The 19,770-nt window shown below is 44.9% G+C and overlaps 1 protein-coding gene across 1 annotated transcript in view; it reads left to right on the top strand.

The window, feature by feature from the left end:
* The first annotated feature begins 224 nt into the window (after positions 1-224).
* LOC124593728 (tetraspanin-7-like) overlaps positions 225-19,770 on the top strand; it is a 165,661-nt gene continuing 146,115 nt past the window's right edge. The window contains exon 1 of the mRNA XM_047132052.1: positions 225-373. Within this exon, the coding sequence (XP_046988008.1) occupies positions 296-373 (78 nt within the window). The 5' untranslated portion in view covers positions 225-295. The remainder of the gene's footprint in view (positions 374-19,770) is intronic.

Here is a 19,770-nt window from a genome sequence, read left to right as displayed (position 1 = left end):
ATGTGAATGCGGTATAAGTCTCTTTATTTAGGGAGACAGTATACTGTGTAGGTCGGCGTCAACAAAATAACAACAGTAACACTGCGTGCGATTGGCAGTGACAAGCGAGCGGAGTGAGCGACGCGGTGGAGAGTACGGGCGAGGCCTTTAACTGTGGCGCCACGTGACAGCCGTCCGCGTGTGAATCGATGCAGCGAGAGGCGCAGGCGCGGCAGGCGGCGGCGGCGGCGGCGGCGGCTGTGACGGCGGCCGCGCCAGCCGGCAGTCCCGTGGCAGCAGAGCCCGCGCCTTCACCATGAACAAGCGCCTGCAGACCGTCGCCGCCATGGCGTGCATGAAGACTCTCCTCATGCTCTTCAACTTCCTCTTCTGGGTAAGTCCTCCTCGTCCGAGAGCCGCGCGCCCCGCCAAAATTCTCGAAAAAAAAAAAACCAAAAACAAAAAAACAGTCCGCTCTACGCATCTAACAGGTAGCCATATGTTACCCGCAACAGGCACTTGCCACCGCGTATCCCGCTAAGTCTTGACAGACATATATTACGTCACTGAGGAAACAATACCGCGTAACCGTGCCAATTTGTGTCGCGTAAATGCAAAAGCGTCCGCAGGCGAAGCACATTGTCATTGCCTGTTGCGTACCTCTCAGTGTTCGAAAACCTCGTTTCGAGGCTCCATCTGGTGGAAATGGACAGCATTTTACAAGACGATCTTCTCACTGAAAAGACTGAAAAAAAAGCGCAGGTGACGCCTGTATACAGGGTGTTACAAAAAGGTACGGCCAAACTTTCAGGAAACATTCCTCACACACAAATAAAGAAAAGATGTTATGTGGACATATGTCCGGAAACGCTTAATTTCCATGTTAGAGCTCATTTTAGTTTCTTCCACCTACGCTCAATGGAGCACGTTATCATGATTTCATACGGGAAACTCTACCTGTGCTGCTAGAACATGTGCCATTACAAGTACGACACAACATGCGGTTCATGCACGATGGAGCTCCTGCACATTTCAGTCGAAGTGTTCGTATGCTTCACAACAACAGATACGGTGACCGATGGATTGGTAGAGGCGGACCAATTCCATGGCCTCCACGCTCTCCTGACCTCAACCCTCTCGACTTTCATTTATGGGGGCATTTGAAAGCTTCTGTCTACTCAACCCCGCTACCAAATGTAGAGACTCTTCGTGATCGTATTGTGGACGGCTGTGATACAATACGCCATTCTCCAGGGCTCCATCAGCGCATCAGGGATTCCATGCGACGGAGGGTGGATGCATATATCCTCGCTAACGGAGGACATTTTGAACATTTCCTGTAACAAAGTGTTTGGAGTCACGCTGGTACGTTCTGTTGCTGTGTGTTTCCATTCCATGATGAAAGTGATTTGAAGAGAACTAATAAAATGAGCTCAAACATGGAAAGTAAGCGTTTCCGGACACATGTCCACATAACATATTTTCTTTCTTTGTGTGTGAGGAATGTTTCCTGAAAGTTTGGCCGTACCTTTTTGTAACACCCTGCATAAGAAGGGTAGAAGGACGGATCCTCAAAATTACAGACCAATATCCTTAACATCGGTTTGTTGCAGGATTCTCGAACATATTCTTAGTTCGAATATAATGAATTTCCTTGAGACAGAGAAGTTGCTGTCCATGCATCAGCACGGCTTTAGACAGTATCGCTCCTGCGAAACACAACTCGCCCTTTTTTCACATGATATCTTGCGAACCGTGGATGAAGGGTATCAGACGGATGCCATATTCCTTGACTTCCGGAAAGCGTTTGACTCGGTGCCCCACTGCAGACTCCTAACTAAGGTACGAGCATATGGGATTGGTTCCCAAGTATGTGAGTGGCTCGAAGACTTCTTAAGTAATAGAACCCAGTACGTTGCCCTCGATGGTGAGTGTTCATCGGAGGTGAGGGTATCATCTGGAGTGCCCCAGGGAAGTGTGGTAGGTCCGCTATTGTTTTCTATCTACATAAATGATCTATTGGATAGGGTGGATAGCAATGTGAGGCTGTTTGCTGATGATGCTGTGGTGTACGGGAAGGTGTCGTCGTTGAGTGACTGTAGGAGGATACAAGATGACTTGGACAGGATTTGTGATTGGTGTAAAGAATGGCAGCTAACTCTAAATATAGATAAATGTAAATTAATGCAGATGAATAGGAGAAAGAATCCCGTAATGTTTGAATACTCCATTAGTAGTGTAGCGCTTGACACAGTCACGTCGATTAAATATTTGGACGTAACATTGCAGAGCGATATGAAGTGGGACAAGCATATAATGGCAGTTGTGGGGAAGGCGGATAGTCGTCTTCGGTTCATTGGTAGAATTTTGGGAAGATGTGTTTCATCTGTAAAGGAGACCGCTTATAAAACACTAATACGACCTATTCTTGAGTACTGCTCGAGCGTTTGGGATCCCTATCAGGTCGGATTGAGGGAGGACATAGAAGGAATTCACAGGCGGGCTGCTAGATTTGTTACTGGTAGGTTTGATCATCACGCGAGCTTTACGGAAATGCTTCAGGAACTCGGGTGGGAGTCTCTAGAGGAAAGGAGGCGTTCTTTTCGTGAATCGCTACTGAGGAAATTTAGAGACCAGCATTTGAGGCTGACTGCAGTACAATTTTACTGCCGCCAACTTACATTTCGCGGAAAGACCACAAAGATAATATAAGAGAGATTAGGGCTCGTACAGAGGCATATAGGCAGTCATTTTTCCCTCGTTCTGTTTGGGAGTGGAACAGGGAGAGAAGATGCTAGTTGTGGTACGAGGTACCCACCGCCACGCACCGTATGGTGGATTGCGGAGTATGTATGTAGATGTAGATGCAGATGAAAGTTGTCGCTGCTCGCTTGAAAGTGGCGAATGGAAGTGATATTTGTTTCTGATAGCGTCTGACGGCTGCCAACCACTGCAACATTCGTCTTCTTGCACTTCACCACAGTCCCGTGTTACACATGAAATGTATTCGTAGTTGCGAATATGGACAACCATCAGCTGTTTGAATGACGACAATGAAAATTTTTGCCGGACCAGAATTCGAAACCGGATTTCCTGCTTATGGAGAGGGCCGCCTTACCATTAGGCTATCTGATCAGGCATCACTCAAATTCCATATGTCGTCAACCATGTATCTACAACCTGCATTCGTACAACCATTATATTCCCGTACAGGGGAACATTTTAATTCAAAGTCGCTTACCCGACGTCGGCGAATGAATACGATTTTGCAGCGCCTCTGTTGCTCAGAATTACGGTGCAATGTACCTTTCGACATGCATGCGTGTCCGAAGGAACATCCCTGCGCAGAACACAGCCGTTAACATATTCGCAGTTGCGAATATGGAAAACCATCAGCTGTATAATTGAATGACGACAGTGAAATTTTGTACCGAACCAAGACTCGAACCCGGATTTCCCGCTAATCGCCAGCGGTCCCCTTCCATTTGGCTATGCGTGCGCGGCGCACGGCCAGACCCAAACTCCCATAGCCGGCCGGTGTGAGCGATCGGTTGCAGGCGCTTCAGTCCGGAACCGCGCGACTGCTACGGTCGGAGGTTCGAATCCTGCCTCGGGCATGGATGTGTGTGATGTTCTTAGGTTTGTTAGGTTTAAGTAGTTCTAAGTTCTAGGGAACTCATGACCTCAGGAGTTAGGTCCCATAGTGTTCAGAGCCATTTGAACCATTTTTGAACCGAACTCCCATATCTCGTCAAATACGCGTACATCCATTACGTATATTCCCGTACAGGTCAGACGTACAATGAAGTCGCTTGCCCGCTGTCGGCAGATAAATACGATATTGCAGTGCCTGTGTTATTCTGATTACGGTGCAACGTTCCTTTGGACATGCATGCATTTCCAAAGGAACAGGCACTGTGGTGACTACAGGCGTTATGAAATACGTTAAATGAATTCGCAATTATCGCGAGCGGTCGCCTTATCATTTGACTAGACCCAAACTTCCGTATGTCGTCAACAATGCGTCTTCTGCATGCACTCGTATGACGCAGCCGTGGAAACTGTAACGTCGTATCGCTTTTTTACATGAATAACCTCAGACGTTTCGTTTCCACTGTTTCTGTCTTCTACATACTTTTGAAACTATTGCTCTTCTACAATGAAGAACACTGAAGTAGCTCTCTGAAGTATGGACTTGTGGCGACAAGAAAGCATTTTGGGATAATTGCAGTAATAATGTGATATCGAGTTACTAGTACCCGTAAGACTGTCACGGAAAGTTCTCAGTTTTCAGAATGAATTTTTCACTGTACAGCGGAGCTTTCACTCATTTGGAACTTCCTGGCAGAACCGGGACTTGAACTTAGGATTTCTGCATTTCACTTCCAAGTATCCAAGCACGACTCCTGACTTTACAGCTATGTTGTCAAGGGCGCCCCAACGATAGTTCGGGTGTGGATGGGTGAGAGGGGGGCACTAGGCCTGGGTCTATGGTGTACTTTTAATATTTTGGAAGACGAATGGCGATACCGTTAAAAACTTTTATATACTGACATTTAAATCGTTTCTTGAAAGAAAAATACCTGACTACGCTATATCTTTCCTTTCCCTGAGAGCTAGGTGTGTGGGGGGGCAGGGGAGGGGGGGGGGGATGGAGGAGAGTAATTAGAGTAATTGGAGGGGGGATCTCCTTTGCCCCAGGCATGGGCACCCTTGTAGTCTTTGTTTGAGAGACTTCCAAACTTACCAGTCAGTATACACTATCCGTCAGAATAAAAAGACCCAGACTGCAGTTAAATGCTCTCCGTGTTATTATTCCAAGATCGATCTCGTGGCTTCTCGACTCATTGTTAGATGTACGCGATACGTAATCGATTCGTTTCGCTGCAAGCTGCGGATTCTGGAGTGTTTGTGTGGGTCTTTCATTTGACAGCGCACCTTATAAGAGGACAATCGATGTCAGTAAGACATGGTCTTAGGATGAACAACGATTCGATGTATACACATGATGATGCTGGAAGCTTCCAAATCGACGATGGTACAATAAAATGAAGAGCAGTCTGAGGTAATTTCTTTTTTCCAAGTTAGTCTTAGGAAAGCATTTTCAGTAGCTCCATCAACAATGGAAAATTTCAATCTACATACCAGATTCTTCCTATCTATCGATTTCATCCACCTACTGAGACTACTAAAGGCATTAAGATTACATTTTCTTGATTGGTGCCTCTCATATGACCAAATATCTACCATAAAATGTGAATAAATGACAAATATTTGACGCTATCTGGCAGAAAACTGTAACTGACGAATACTGACTTATACTATAGTCAGCAAAGGGAAGCTGTAACCAGTCAAAGTCGGTTTCAGCACTACAGTGCTTTACTAGCTACCATCCTATTGAACATGGCATGCCGTTGTCTTCCTTCGGCCTTTAAACAGGCTCTCCCACTCAGTTATAGGGTGATCTACTGTTACTCGTGGATTCTGGATCGCGGTTCTACTTCGACTGCAAGTCATTTTACAGTGCCCGCTACTTCGATACACTCGTAGGCGACACGAAGCTTAAGCAAGCATCTTCTAAAAATCTTCCCTCTGGTAGAACTTGTTTTCACATTGTAAAGAACGAAATATATTCATTCTTTTTCATGTCAGACATTAAAGCCCCGTGGACAGCGTGGCCTTCTGAGACGAATTTCGGGCCTTTTCGTTAACGTTCTCCTGCCTATAGATGACTATACTCACTCGATCATTTCCGAACAGAAAGCGACCAAATAAATGCGAAGACTATTGTGTTTGTTAAATACTTGAAGGAAAAAAGAGAGTTTCTGCGTGCACGCAAAGCAAGAGTTCATTCTTTTTGTAAAGCCACATGCTTGTATAAAATATGAGTTACGTAAGCATCACAACCGATCACCTGACTTCATCAACATCTAGTCGTCATGTGGGAAGTCAATAGTATTTTCCGACCTTTTTCTAAAACATATCTTGCGCAAGTGGTACCCCGCAGCTCGCAAGTATTTGAAAAAGTCATATTTCAGAATCGCTAAGAGGTACTGATAAATACATCTTTGTTAATTACCGGTTTCGATCAGCTTGTCATTTACAGGTATCAGAAATTTATCTACAGCAGACTGTATGGAAACGTGCTATCTTTGGTGTCAAATAAGATGAAAATCATCCTATGTCTCTGTCGTCAATAGTAAAATGCATTTTACTGTTGATGGCTGGACACATTCGCATAATATGACTTTTTTTATTTCGTACAAGAGTAAGAGCTTTTCCATACAGGCTGTAGTGATAATTTTCTGATAAGATGAACAAGTGAACGAAACCGGCAGTTAAAAAAGATTTATATATCGACAGATTTGGAGGTAGCACTGAAATATGAATTTTCTCCAGTTCCCTAAAATGGCTCTTCAAGTCTATTACCGTCTTCTTCCTCCAGCCTAGTACAGCTGAGTCACTGTTCTACCTCGAAGTCGATGGGGTGTTAAACTCTTAACTGTCTGTCCTTCCTTCTTCTGCAAGAGACCTCCACGTCAAAACAAATAACAAAGTCCACAGTCTAAGGAATTTGTTTCCTTACATTCTGTAAAGTGGGCAAGCAGAAGAGAGTGATATGGAGGATGATGAAAGGTTTAGGGGGTGAATGCATGAAAACCTGAGCCTGACTGAATATAAAATTTACAGCGAATGAGATTTCAGCTCTGCCACAATGTCCTTCACTAAATGCTATCAGTTTTGGAGATTAAACGGGTAGCATTTAATAAAGCAGTGTGACACAATTTACTGTAATCGATAACTGCCATGGACAAGTCGCAAATGGATAAACTTGTGAATGTAGAAATGTTTGGGGAGAGAAAACAAATCAATAGGCTCACATGTTGTTCGAAGATACATTCACTGTTCACCATGAAAAAAAAGAGTTGATTCAGTACAAGGCCCAGGCCTTTTGTTTGGGCGTAAGACGAAAGAAATGGTTTAAGAAGAGATTTGTTTTTTCAAACAGCTCTCATTGGTGCAACTAAAAGCCGTAATTGGTGTAAAGCTTGTGGAAGACCCCCAGAAAGGTCGAAGGATCTAATTTGGGAACACTGTTTCAATGCTGCGACCGTCAAGTCTCGATTGTAAAATTCATGTTTTCTTGCAAGTATCTTCTCTTTCAGTTCCGGCGGGACCATAGGGTAGGTGAGCAGCACCGTTAGGGTCAAATACCACGATATCTCATTGCCAGGCGCGGCTCTTCGCCTCTTGGAACAAAAGTACGGAAAGTGACGCTGTAACGAAGTTCTCACGGCGGCTCCGCTAGATCAACAGTCGTCCAGTCGGTTAACCGATAAGAGGCCCACAAAGCCACCAACACAAGCGTGGTGTCACGATGAATGCCGATGGCCTTTGTTACAGGGGCTCACGACAGGCTGGAGTTGTATACGGTAATATCTCTGAATAGCGATTCTGACCGACTATCTGTGGAGGGAAAAGGGAATGACAGTGGAGGGGCAGGGGCAACAGCAACCGACAGGGAAACATGGGAAGGCTAGGGTTCAAGGACTCGTCAAGACCAAGGTCATTGGAGATGGACCACAAACTTGCCACGGCCTCTTCCAAAGAACGATTCAGACTTTCAACTGATTTATTTGAAACCGCGAAAAACCTAATCGGACTGAAATGTCACCCACTGCACAATCTCACGCTGTCGTGGCACTTAAATAATTTCGGTAGATCCCAAGGACACCGAGAACCGTTTCAGTCCTGTCACAGTCACATCAAGTAGAAGCACTGAAGACCATGACTACCAGCGTCATTTTACAACCTATACAGCTGCTTAGTTGCCCTGCGAACAACTTCCGATGCAGCAAACAAAAGTATACATCTGTTATCACAAAGTGACTTTATTCTGTGATGTAATCGGCGCTACAGTGACTAAGATGAACGCGTTGTGGTTGGTTTCCAGGTTTTGTTCTCCTCCATACCGAGGCGATTCAAATGAGCCTTAATAAAGATTGGGCTTACGAGACAAAGGATTCTCTGATAGCAGTGTACTATCGAACCCAAAAGTATCCGAACGACCTGTATTGCCTTTTGCCTGATTTGCATGCAGCCTACACAAAGTAGCTGTCTCGCAGGTCCGTGTACGCAAGTCAACATATGGAATTCGCCCACTTACATAATGAATTGAAGCTGTTGATAGACACTACGAAAATTTTAGAAACAAACTAAAACGAATTTTCTTTATAATGAATGTTATTCCATGAGGAAACTCCCATGAAGAAAATTTCATGAGGTCATTTTTGTTTTAATAACCATTGTAGCCTGCATGTACACTGAACAACCAAAGAAACTGGTACACCTGCCTAATATTGTGTAGGACCTCCCGCGTGCACGCAGAAATGCCGCAGCAGGACGTGGCATGGACTCGACTAATGTCTGAAGTAGTGCTGGACCGAACTGACACCACGAATCTTGCAGGGCTGCCCATAAATGCGTAGGAGTACGAGGGGGTGGAGATCTCTTCTGAACAGCACGTTGCAAGGCATCCCGGATATACTCAATAATGTTCATGTCTGGGGAGTGTGGTGGCCAGCGGAAGTGTTTAAACTCAAAAGAGTATTCCTTGAGCCATCCCGTAGCAATTCTGAATGTGTGAGATGGCGCATTGTCCTTCTGGCATTGCCCAACTACGTCGGAATGTACATGTGTGGATTCTCCTGCTGGAATTGTCCAAGTCCGTCGGAGTGCACAATGGACATGAATGGATGCAGATGATCAGACAGGATGCTTACGTACGAGTCACCTGTCAGAGTCTTATCTAGATGTATCAGGGGTCCCATATCAATCCAACTGCATTCGCCCCACACCGTCACAGAGCCTCCACCTGTTTGAACAGTGCCCTGCTGACATGCAGGGTCCATGTATTCATGAGGTTGTCTCCATACCCGTACACGTTCATCCGCTCGATATAATTTGAAACGAGACTTGCCCGACCAAGCAATATGTTTCCAGTTACCAAGAGTACAATGTCGGTGTTGACAGCCCGAGGCGAGGCGTACAGCTTTGTGTGGTACAATCATCAACGGCACACGAGTGGGCCTTGAGCTCCGAAAGCTCATATCGATGATGTTTCGTTGAATGGTTCGCATGCTGACACTTGTTGATGGCCCAACATTTAAATCTGCAGCAGTTTGCGGAAGGGTTGCACTTCTGTCACGTTGTACGATTCTCTTCAGTCGTCGTTGGTCCGTTCTTCCGGGATCTTTTTCCGGCCGCAGCGATGTCGGAGATTTGATGTTTTACCGGTTTCCATTTCCTGTGAAATGGTCGTACGGGAAAATCCACACTTCATCGCTACCTTGAAAATGCTGTGTCCCATCGCTTGTGCGCCGACTGTAACACCACGTTCAAACTCACTTAAATCTTGATAACCTGCCATTGTAGTGGCAGTAACCGATCTAACAACTTCACCAGACACTTGTTGTCTTCTATAGGTGTTGCCGACTGCAGTGCCGTCTTCTGCCTGTTTACGTATCTCTGTATTTGAATACGCATTCCTATACCAGTTTCTTTGGCCCTTCAATGTAACTATATGTTCTGTATATTTTATTTGCTCGGTGCAAGTCTTTTTATCTGACGCCACTTAGGACGACTTGCATGTCAATGACGATGGAATGATGACGGAGGCAACAAAATGTACTCCCCGAGCGGAGAAACTATCTAACCCGGCCGGAAATAGAACCCGGGCCCCTCACATGGCAGTCTGCCACGCTGGCCACTCAGCTATGGAGGCGGACTATGTGCTTTGTGAGAAGATGTACCATTATTTTAAACTTCAATCATCACCAAGACATGGTGAACAAGATCAACGCTACATGGCAATTACTAACTAAATAATCCCTTTCCTATTGCATTTGTGGCTGGTCTGCAGGAAGAACGATTGTCGCTTTACCTCAGTGTAAGATCCGGTTTTTCTATTTTTATAGTTCTCGGCATTACATAAGTGGCTCATGTAGGTGAGCAAAACTAAGACATTTGTGGAACGGGATTTTGCGGCTATTTACACCCGTTAATAAAGAAAACTAACAAGAAGAAAATCGCCTTACTAATTTTAAAATCAACATTTACGTTATCTCATATGTAAAAAGAGGACAGTTTATTTTGTTATGTTTTAACATTCCTTTATATTTATACAGAATGTAATCTATATAAGTGCAGATATTTTTGTATGTGTTGCCTTAATATGTACACATATCAATATGCTAGTTGTTTTCTCTCTCCTCTGAACAGTCTTCCCACGAACACGTCACATAATTTACTACTTCACGTATAGAAATTCTTCCAGTCCATATGTGGCATAATAGCAAACCCGTGCTTAATAGTATTGGTTAAAAAACAGTCTTGGTTACAATTTTATTTTTTTAATTTTTCAACGACGCGTTTCACCTTATTTAGGCATCTTCAGGTTTATTTTTCAACGACGCGTTTCGCCTTATTTAGGCATCTTCAGGTTATCTTTTCTAGATGGACGCGAGAGGCACCAAGATCTGCATAAGCGTTCCCGACCCAAGATGCCAACAAGGCATTGTGAAACCTGGTGGCGGCTCCATAATGGTGTGGGTATGTTTAAATGGAATGGACTGGCTCTTTTGGTCCACTTGAACCGATCATTGACTGGAAATGGTTATGTCGGCTACTTGGAGACCATTTGTAGTCATTCGTGGACTTCTCAAACAACGATGGAATTTTTATGTATGACAGTGTGCCATGTCATCGGTCCACAGTTGTTTGTGATTGGTTTGAAGAACATGCCGGACAATCCGAGGGAATTATTTGGCCACCCATCAAATGTTTATGGGACATAATTGAAAAGTCAGATCACGCGCAAAATCTCGCACCAGCAGCACTGTCGCAATTGTGGGCGGCCAGAGAGGCAGTATGGCTCCATACTTCTGCGGGGGAATTCCAGCGACTCGTTGAGTGCATACCACTTCGAGATGCTGCACAACACCGGGCAAAAGGAGGTCCGACGGGATATTAGGAGGTACTCCATGACTTTGGTGACCTCATTGTATCAGGGTGTATGCTGTACTCTTCAGTATTCCTTCAACAAACACTAGAAACATACGCTCTGTGTATGCTATGATACCAGTAACTTACCCTGTACGCCGCTGCCTGACGCACTCTGATATTCTCCATTCTCCTAATCGACGCCGCACTTGCATGGTATCTGAGATCATCGTTAAACTCGATTTTATGCTATATATCCTTCCAAATGCTTCTTCCGCGACACCATTGGAGGCGCGCTGCACGTGATCAGTTACTTTACTTGATGTTGTTGTTGTGGTTTTCAGTCCTGAGGCTGGTTTGATGTAGCTCTCCATGCTACTCTATCCTGTGCAAGCTTCTTCATCTCCCAGTACCTACTGCAACCTACATCCTTCTGAATTTGGTTAGTGTATTCATCTCTTGGTCTCCCTCTCGATTTTTACCCGCCACACCGCTCTGCAATACTAAATTGGTGATCTCTTGATGCCTCAACACATGTCCTACCAACCTATCCCTTCTTCTAGTCAAGTTGTGCCACAAACTTCTCTTCTCCCCAATCCTATTCAATACTTCCTCATTAGTTATGTGATCTACCCATCTAATCTTTAGCATTCTTCTGTAGCACCACATTTCAAAAGCTTCTATTCTCTTCTTGTTTAAACTATTTGTCGTCCATGTTTCACTTCCATAAAAGGCTACACTCCATACAAATACTTTTAGAAATGACTTCCTGACACTTAAATCTATACTCGATGTTAACAAATTCCTCTTCTTCAGAAACGCTTTCCTTCCCATTGCCAGTCTACATTTTATATCCTCTCTACTTCGACGATCATCAGTTATTTTGCTCCCCAAATAGCAAAATTCCTTTACTACTTTAAGTGTCTCATTTCCTAATCTAATTCCCTCAGCATCAGCCGACTTAATTCGACTACATTCCATTATTCTCGTTTTGCTTTTGTTGATGTTCATTTTATACCCTCCTTTCAAGACACTATCCATTCCACTTTACTTGATAGGTTCCTTAAAGACTGTACAGCAATGAAAACGCAATAATCCAAGAACGGTGGTTCTTGTATTTTGATGCGGAAAATACAATCCTGGAAATTGAAATAAGAACACCGTGAATTCATTGTCCCAGGAAGGGGAAACTTTAATGACTCATTCCTGGGGTCAGATACATCACATGATCACACTGACAGAAACACAGGCACATAGACACAGGCAACAGAGCATGCACAATGTCGGCACTAGTACAGTGTATATCCACCTTTCGCAGCAATGCAGGCTGCTATTCTCCCATGGAGACGATCGTAGAGATGCTGGATGTAGTCCTGTGGAACGGCTTGCCATGCCATTTCCACTTGGCGCCTCAGTTGGACCAGCGTTCGTGCTGGACGTGCAGACCGCGTGAGACGACGCTTTATCCAGTCCCAAACATGCTCAATGGGGGACAGATCCGGAGATCTTGCTGGCCAGGGTAGTTGACTTACACCTTCTAGAGCACGTTGGGTGGCACGGGATACATGCGGACGTGCATTGTCCTGTTGGAACAGCAAGTTCCCTTGCCGGTCTAGGAATGGTAGAACGATGGGTTCGATGACGGTTTGGATGTACCGTGCACTATTCAGTGTCCCCTCGACGATCACCAGTGGTGTACGGCCAGTGTAGGAGATCGCTCCCCACACCATGATGCCTGGTGTTGGCCCTGTGTGCCTCGGTCGTATGCAGTCCTGATTGTGGCGCTCACCTGCACGGCGCCAAACACGCATACGACCATCATTGGCACCAAGGCAGAAGCGACTCTCATCGCTGAAGACGACACGTCTCCATTCGTCCCTCCATTCACGCCTGTCGCGACACCACTGGAGGCGGGCTGCACGATGTTGGGGCGTGAGCGGAAGACGGCCTAACGGTGTGCGGGACCGTAGCCCAGCTTCATGGAGACGGTTGCGAATGGTCCTCGCCGATACCCCAGGAGCAACAGTGTCCCTAATTTGCTGGGAAGTGGCGGTGCGGTCCCCTACGGCACTGCGTAGGATCCTACGGTTTTGGCGTGCATCCGTGCGTCGCTGCGGTCCGGTCCCAGGTCGACGGGCACGTGCACCTTCCGCCGACCACTGGCGACAACATCGATGTACTGTGGAGACCTCACGCCCCACGTGTTGAGCAATTCGGCGGTACGTCCACCCGGCCTCCCGCATGCCCACTATACGCCCTCGCTCAAAGTCCGTCAACTGCACATACGGTTCACGTCCACGCTGTCGCGGCATGCTACCAGTGTTAAAGACTGCGATGGAGCTCCGTATGCCACGGCAAACTGGCTGACACTGACGGCGGCGGTGCACAAATGCTGCGCAGCTAGCGCCATTCGACGGCCAACACCGCGGTTCCTGGTGTGTCCGCTGTGCCGTGCGTGTGATCATTGCTTGTACAGCCCTCTCGCAGTGTCCGGAGCAAGTATGGTGGGTCTGACATACCGGTGTCAATGTGTTCTTTTTTCCATTTCCAGGAGTGTAGAATGTGCTTTTCGAGGCACTCCCAGTGTGGTAGTTGGAAGGTTCTCAGGAGTTGCGTCGGACGGTGTCGTGGAAATTGCACAGTCTTTTAGACTGTCAGCTGCTCTTCATCTTCAGGTGCGAGAGTCGGTTGAAATAATGAGCGGTATCCACGACAACATTCAACGCAACGCCCGACAATCTTGCAAGCAAAACGTACTAGGGTATGGGTTGGAGTCCAGGCAGCGAGTAACACAGCTTGCAGTACCAGAAGCAGACAACAGAAAAGATCGTCGAAATATCGTTCGGAATTGTGAACTCAGCAAGTCGATTGAACACCCGAAATCACACCGTTAAAGCACTCACATCGAGAAAACCTGATAGATCGCTGAAAGTAAAATGCTGTCCGAAAAAGTAATTTCCGCTGAGCGCGCAGCGTAGTATACGTCATTATAAGACATAATGAAAACGATAGCTCCGCAACTACCCTGAAGAAACTGGTACACCTACCTAATATTGTGTAGGGCCACCGCGAGCACGCTGATGTGCCGCAGCACGATATCGCATGGACTCGACTAATGTCTGAAGTATTGCTGGAGGGAACTGACAAAATGAGTCCCTCAGGGCGTCCGTAAATCCGTAGGAGCACGATGGGCTGGGGATCTCTTGTGAACAGCTGGTTGCAAGGCATCCCAGATACGCCAATAATGTTCATGTTTGGGGAGTTTGGTGGCCAGCGGAAGTCTTTAACCTCAGAAGTGTGTTCCACTCTGTAGCAATTCCAGACGTGTGTGGTGTTGCATTGTCGTGCTGGAATTGCCAAAGTCCGTCAGAATGTACAACGGACATTAATGGATGCAGGTGATCAGACAGGATGCTTACGTACGTGTCACCTGTCAGGATCGTATCTAGACGTGTCAGGAGTCTCATATCACTCCATCTGCACAGGTTCCATGCCATTACAGAGCAGTTGAACAGCTGATCTATATCTACCATTTTGTCATCTGTGTGACAATCTACAGAAGGAACTACAGTGCAGTCTTGCTCCGTAAAACAGCTTTGGAAAAAGAAATTTAGTATTTCAGCCTTTAGTCCGTCATCCTCTGTTTCATTACCATTTTGGTCACAGAGTGTCTGGACATTTTGTTTCGGTCCACCTACCGCTTTGACATAAGACCAAAATTTCTTAGGATTTACTGCCAAGTCAGTACATAGAACTCTACCTTCGAATTCATTGAACCAAGGTCTTCCAGAAACCTTACCTATTATAGACTTGGTGTGTTCGTCATTGAGTTAACCCAGTGACATTATGTCTTGTGCTCGTTCTCTTGCATCACGTGCACTTTATACTGAGTTACAAGGTCAGTAGTTTTTAAGCTTCTGAGTATTCTTACTGGACCGTGACTGTTTGTGTATGACCACCTTTCTCAAACTTTTATGATGGAATATGCCCCCGGAGTAGACAACATTCCATTAGAACTACTGACAGCCTTGGGAGAGCCAGTCCTGACAAAACTCTACCATCTGGTGAGCAAGATGTATGAGACAGGCGAAATACCCTCAGACTTCAAGAAGAATATAATAAATCCAATCCCAAAGAAAGCAGGTGTTGACGGATGTGAAAATTACCGAACTGTCAGTTTAATAAGTCACAGCTGCAAAATACTAACGCGAATTCTTTACAGACGAATGGAAAACTGATAGAAACCGACCTCGGGGAATATCAGTTCGGATTCCGTAGAAATGTTGGAACACGTGAGGCAATACTGACCCTACGACTTATCTTAGAAGAAAGATTAAGGAAAGGCAAACCTACGTTTCTAGCATTTGTAGACTTAGAGAAAACTTTTGACAATGTTGATTGGAATACTCTCTTTCAAATTCTAAAGGTGGCAGGGGTAAAATACAGGGAGCGAAAGGCTATTTACAATTTGTACAGAAACCAGACGGCAGTTATAAGAGTCGAGGGGTATGAAAGGGAAGCAGTGGTTGGGAAGGGAGTGAGACAGGGTTGTAGCCTATCCCCGATGTTATACAATCTGTATATTGAGTAAGCAATAAAGGAAACAAAAGAGAAGCTCGGAGTAGGTATTGAAATCCACGGAGAAGAACTAAAAACTTTGAGGTTCGCCGATGACATTGTAATTCTGTCAGAGACAGCAAAGGACTTGGAAGAGCAGTTGAACGGAATGGACAGTGTCTTGAAAGGAGGGTATTAGATGAACATCAACAAAAGCAAAACGAAGATAATGGAATGTAGTCGAATTAAGTCGGGTGATGCTGAGGGAATTAGATTAGGAAATGAGACACTTAAAGTAGTAAAGGAGTTTTGCTATTTGGGGAGCAAAATAACTGATGATGGTCGAAGTAGAGGGGATATAAAATGTAGACTGGCAATGGCAAGGAAAGCGTTTCTGAAGAAGAAAAATTTGTTAACATCGAGTATAGTTTTAAATGTCAGGAAGTCGTTTCTGAAAATATTTGTACGGAGTGTAGCCATGTACGCAAGTGAAACATGGACGATAAATAGTTTAGACAAGAAGAGAATAGAAGCTTTCGAAATGTGGTGCTACAGAAGAATGCTGAAGATTAGATGGGTAGATCACATAACTAATGAGAAGGTATTGAATAGAATTGGGGAGAAGAGGAGCTTGTGGGCACAACTTGACTAGAAGAAGGGATCGGTTGGTAGGACATGTTCTGAGACATCAGGGGATCACCAATTTAGTATTGGAGGGCAGCGTGGAGGGTAAAAATCGTAGAGGGAGACCAAGAGATGAATACACTAAGCAGATTCAGAACGATGTAGGCTGCAGTCGGTACTGGAAGATGAAGAAGCTTGCACAGGATAGAGTAGCATGGAGAGCTGCATCAAACCAGTCTCAGGACTGAAGACCACAACAACAACAACAACATGCTATAACACGTATGTATAAAGCATCTTACGCTGAATGAATATTTTTAATTTGTTTATTTAGCTTATGGCATCTAAGTACGTTTGAATGTTGAATTACATTTCATTATTTGTAAACACTTAATACGTAATCAGAAAAAACATCTAGTCCTTGTAAATATTTGCTGCAATGTGAGGCTGCCATCAGCAATTCCTGATAACCTTATGTTTACGAGTGCGTCCTGATGCAGCAGTCTTTCCTGATGTGTTGCGTAGTCTGTCTCGGAGCGACAATGTCGCATGCTGGTGGTAACAGTTCCATCCATTAAAATAGTAAATCTGCACATCTTCCGTGTCCCATTCTCAGTCTGTTGAGAGTCGAACATATATCGCGGGGTTGATCAAATACAGGGTCTATCTCGGTAATATAAGGCAATAACTGACACGTTAGTGGTGCATTCTGGAGCCATTCTCTCCTTCAGGAATTGGTGACGTTAATACCAGTGAGGTTGTTTGCAACTGCAAGGGAAGGATGTCTTGAACGAAGTATGTTCATTCTGAGATGTCAGAATGCACCAGTAGTCCACAGTTTGCTAAGGCCTTGTTATATTCACTGATCAAGACTTCTCTCCTTGCACATTTGGGGGTAGTGTGTGAGAACATGGAGCCACATGGTGGGAGTAAACCTAATTGCTCTCGAATTGATACGCAGAGTATTACTGAGTTGGACATAAATTTTGTTTACAAGAGCGCTATTCAACCATCCTGGTTCATAGCACTATACCGTGGAGAATACGAAGCTCAATGCAGTTCACAGAGTTGACGCTGAAGACCCCCATGTGGTTCCACAAAGTTTTTAAACGAGATTATTTCTTGTCCTCAGCTTAGCAGCGTTTTTTTTTTTTTTTTTTTTTTTTTTTTTTTTTTTTTTTTTTTTTTTTTTTTTTAGGGGCGATTTAAAAGACGGGGTTCTGTCTACCCTGACAGCCAGATATACTGGTTCCTTACTGTTGTTAAGGCATGTCATCAAATACAGACTTCCAGAGATCTATTGGATTTTCTGTTATTTGTATGGAAGCAACTCACTTCCGTTTTAGCAGTATTAGGAGTATGTCGTCATTTTCAGAGGTCTTTCGCCAATGCAGACAAATCAGACTTCCGGATGTCTTCTCTGCAGCGGAGTCGCGCTTGGGTAGGTCAGTTGGTAGAGCACTTGCCCGCGAAAGGCAAAGGTCCCGAGTTCAAGTCTCGGGCCGGCACACAGTTTTAATCTGCCAGGAAGTTTCATATCAGCGCACACTCCGCTGCAGAGTGAAAATCTCATTCTGGAAACATCTCCCAGGCTGTGGCTAAGCCATGTTTCCGCAATATCCTTTCTTTCAGGAGTGCTAGTTCTGTAAGGTTCGTAGGAGAGCTTCTGTAAAGTTTGGAAGGTAGGAGACGAGTTACTGGTAGAAGTAAAGCTGTGAGGACGTGTCGTGAGTCGTGCTTGGGTAGCTCAGTTGGTAGAACACTTGCCCGCGAAAGGCAAAGGTCCCGAGTTCGAGTCTCGGTCCGGCACACAGTTTTAATCTGCCAGGAAGTTTCAGAGTATGTGTTGTTTCTGTAGCCTAATCATCAGCATAACTAAATTTATTACAAACTATTTCTGGCATATCGGCACTGTGGAGCTAACGCCGAGCTTTGAGGTAAGCCGTTTTGAAGGATTTCCTGGCTACTGATCTTAATTTCCATGATGACCTGGAATCCTCTGTTACCAATCACGTTTTTTCGGTAAGCTTTATAACTTTTTGGGATGAGGCTATATTAATCGGTTTATAGAGTAGGCCTCGTCGGCAGACGGTATCGTAGCTTGCTGATAAATCAATTAGAGCCAGAGATATTTTCAGATTCTTTTGAAAGTTCACTTCAGTGTGTGATGTGAGAGGCAGGACTTGTTCTGCACAGCTTCGGTTGGGGCGAAAGCTGGCTTGTAACGTATTGTGTGACGTATCCTGTTAGGCAACGCTCGTTCCAAAAGGTCATGTATCACACTGAGTGCTGGGCGGGGGGGGGGGGGGGGGGGGGGGGGGGGGGGGATAGCTTTGGGGAATATTTGGAAATTTGTTGTAAGTTTTATGGGATCAAACTGCTGAGGTCATCGGTCCCTAGGCTTACACACTACTTAATCTGACTTAAACTGACTTACACTAAGGACAACACACACACCCATGCACAAGGGAGGACTCGAACCTCCGACGGGGGGGTTGGTGAATGTTTCCCGTCTTGAATAGTCAGGTGAAGAAACTTGCTAACCTGATCCTCGTATATTTACCAAACTTGACGTCATCAGAACCAGGAGCCTTACCAGGTTTTGTGCCTTTATTGCTGCAGCAATCTCTTCAGGGGTGACGTCGCACGAATATTTAGTGTCGAGGACGGCTGTTGTTTTTAGTTTTAATTTTTCGGTTCTATGCCTCTACCGAGTGCTCCAGCCGGATAATCTCGTGCCACCTACAGCAGCACCACGTCAACTGCGACAGCTACTTCGTAACTTCTAGGAAAGTGGCCTCTTTGGCCTCATATTCCGTCGGGCTGCTTGTGAAGCGTCTTTCCTCGCCTTATCGTACTGTTATTCTGAAATGGAGACCTCATGACCTCCAGGCTCGTATGCTGGGCCCCGTTTCACTCGCTTGAACGCCAGCACAACGTATCCAGCAGTGCAGTTTGGCCTTCACGAGTTCTATCGCTAAGATGGAGCGCGTGACCTCGCAGTCTCGTCCTAATTTTCAGTCCAGTAACTCACTGAATTCATTTATTATCAATCTGCTACGACTCTGCTAAGCGCTGTAGTAAAATTAAGCATATTTCAAATACCAATTTTAGAGTTATTAGGAAGTCGGACATAAAAAACTCAATACAGCAAGCTTGGGTGTTTTGGAATGCCATTTAGTACTGTAGTTGTAGCTCCAAACTGAGCTCATTCTTAGATCTGAAACGCAATTTACTATAAACTTCAACTATTTGACAGAAGTATTCCTATTTCCCTCGATAAAATATAAAAAACTTACCACCGAAAAACAAGATTAAAAAATAAGTTGCACTTCGAAGTTAAAAGAGAGTAGTCGAGAAATATGGCACAGGGTGGTAAAAATCCAGATAATCAAGCAGATTGAGGCAAAACATATTTAATGCGCACAAAATACAATTTTGAGCTTGTTCTTAATTTGAACTCTTTAAAAAAATTACTTATCACAAAAATAATCTGTTCCGGTAACAAATCTGTTAAGTTTAGTAACTTCAAAACAAAGTTCTGAAGCAATTATTATATTGTTCATTGGAGGTGATCCGTTTTGCTCTCATCTACTTGCAGAAGTCACA

Source organism: Schistocerca americana, chromosome 2 (assembly GCF_021461395.2).
Source record: "Schistocerca americana isolate TAMUIC-IGC-003095 chromosome 2, iqSchAmer2.1, whole genome shotgun sequence".
Classification (NCBI taxonomy): Eukaryota; Metazoa; Arthropoda; class Insecta; order Orthoptera; family Acrididae; genus Schistocerca; species Schistocerca americana.
The sequence above is the reverse complement of the archived record's forward strand: the minus strand, read 5'-3'. Positions and strand labels throughout refer to the sequence as shown.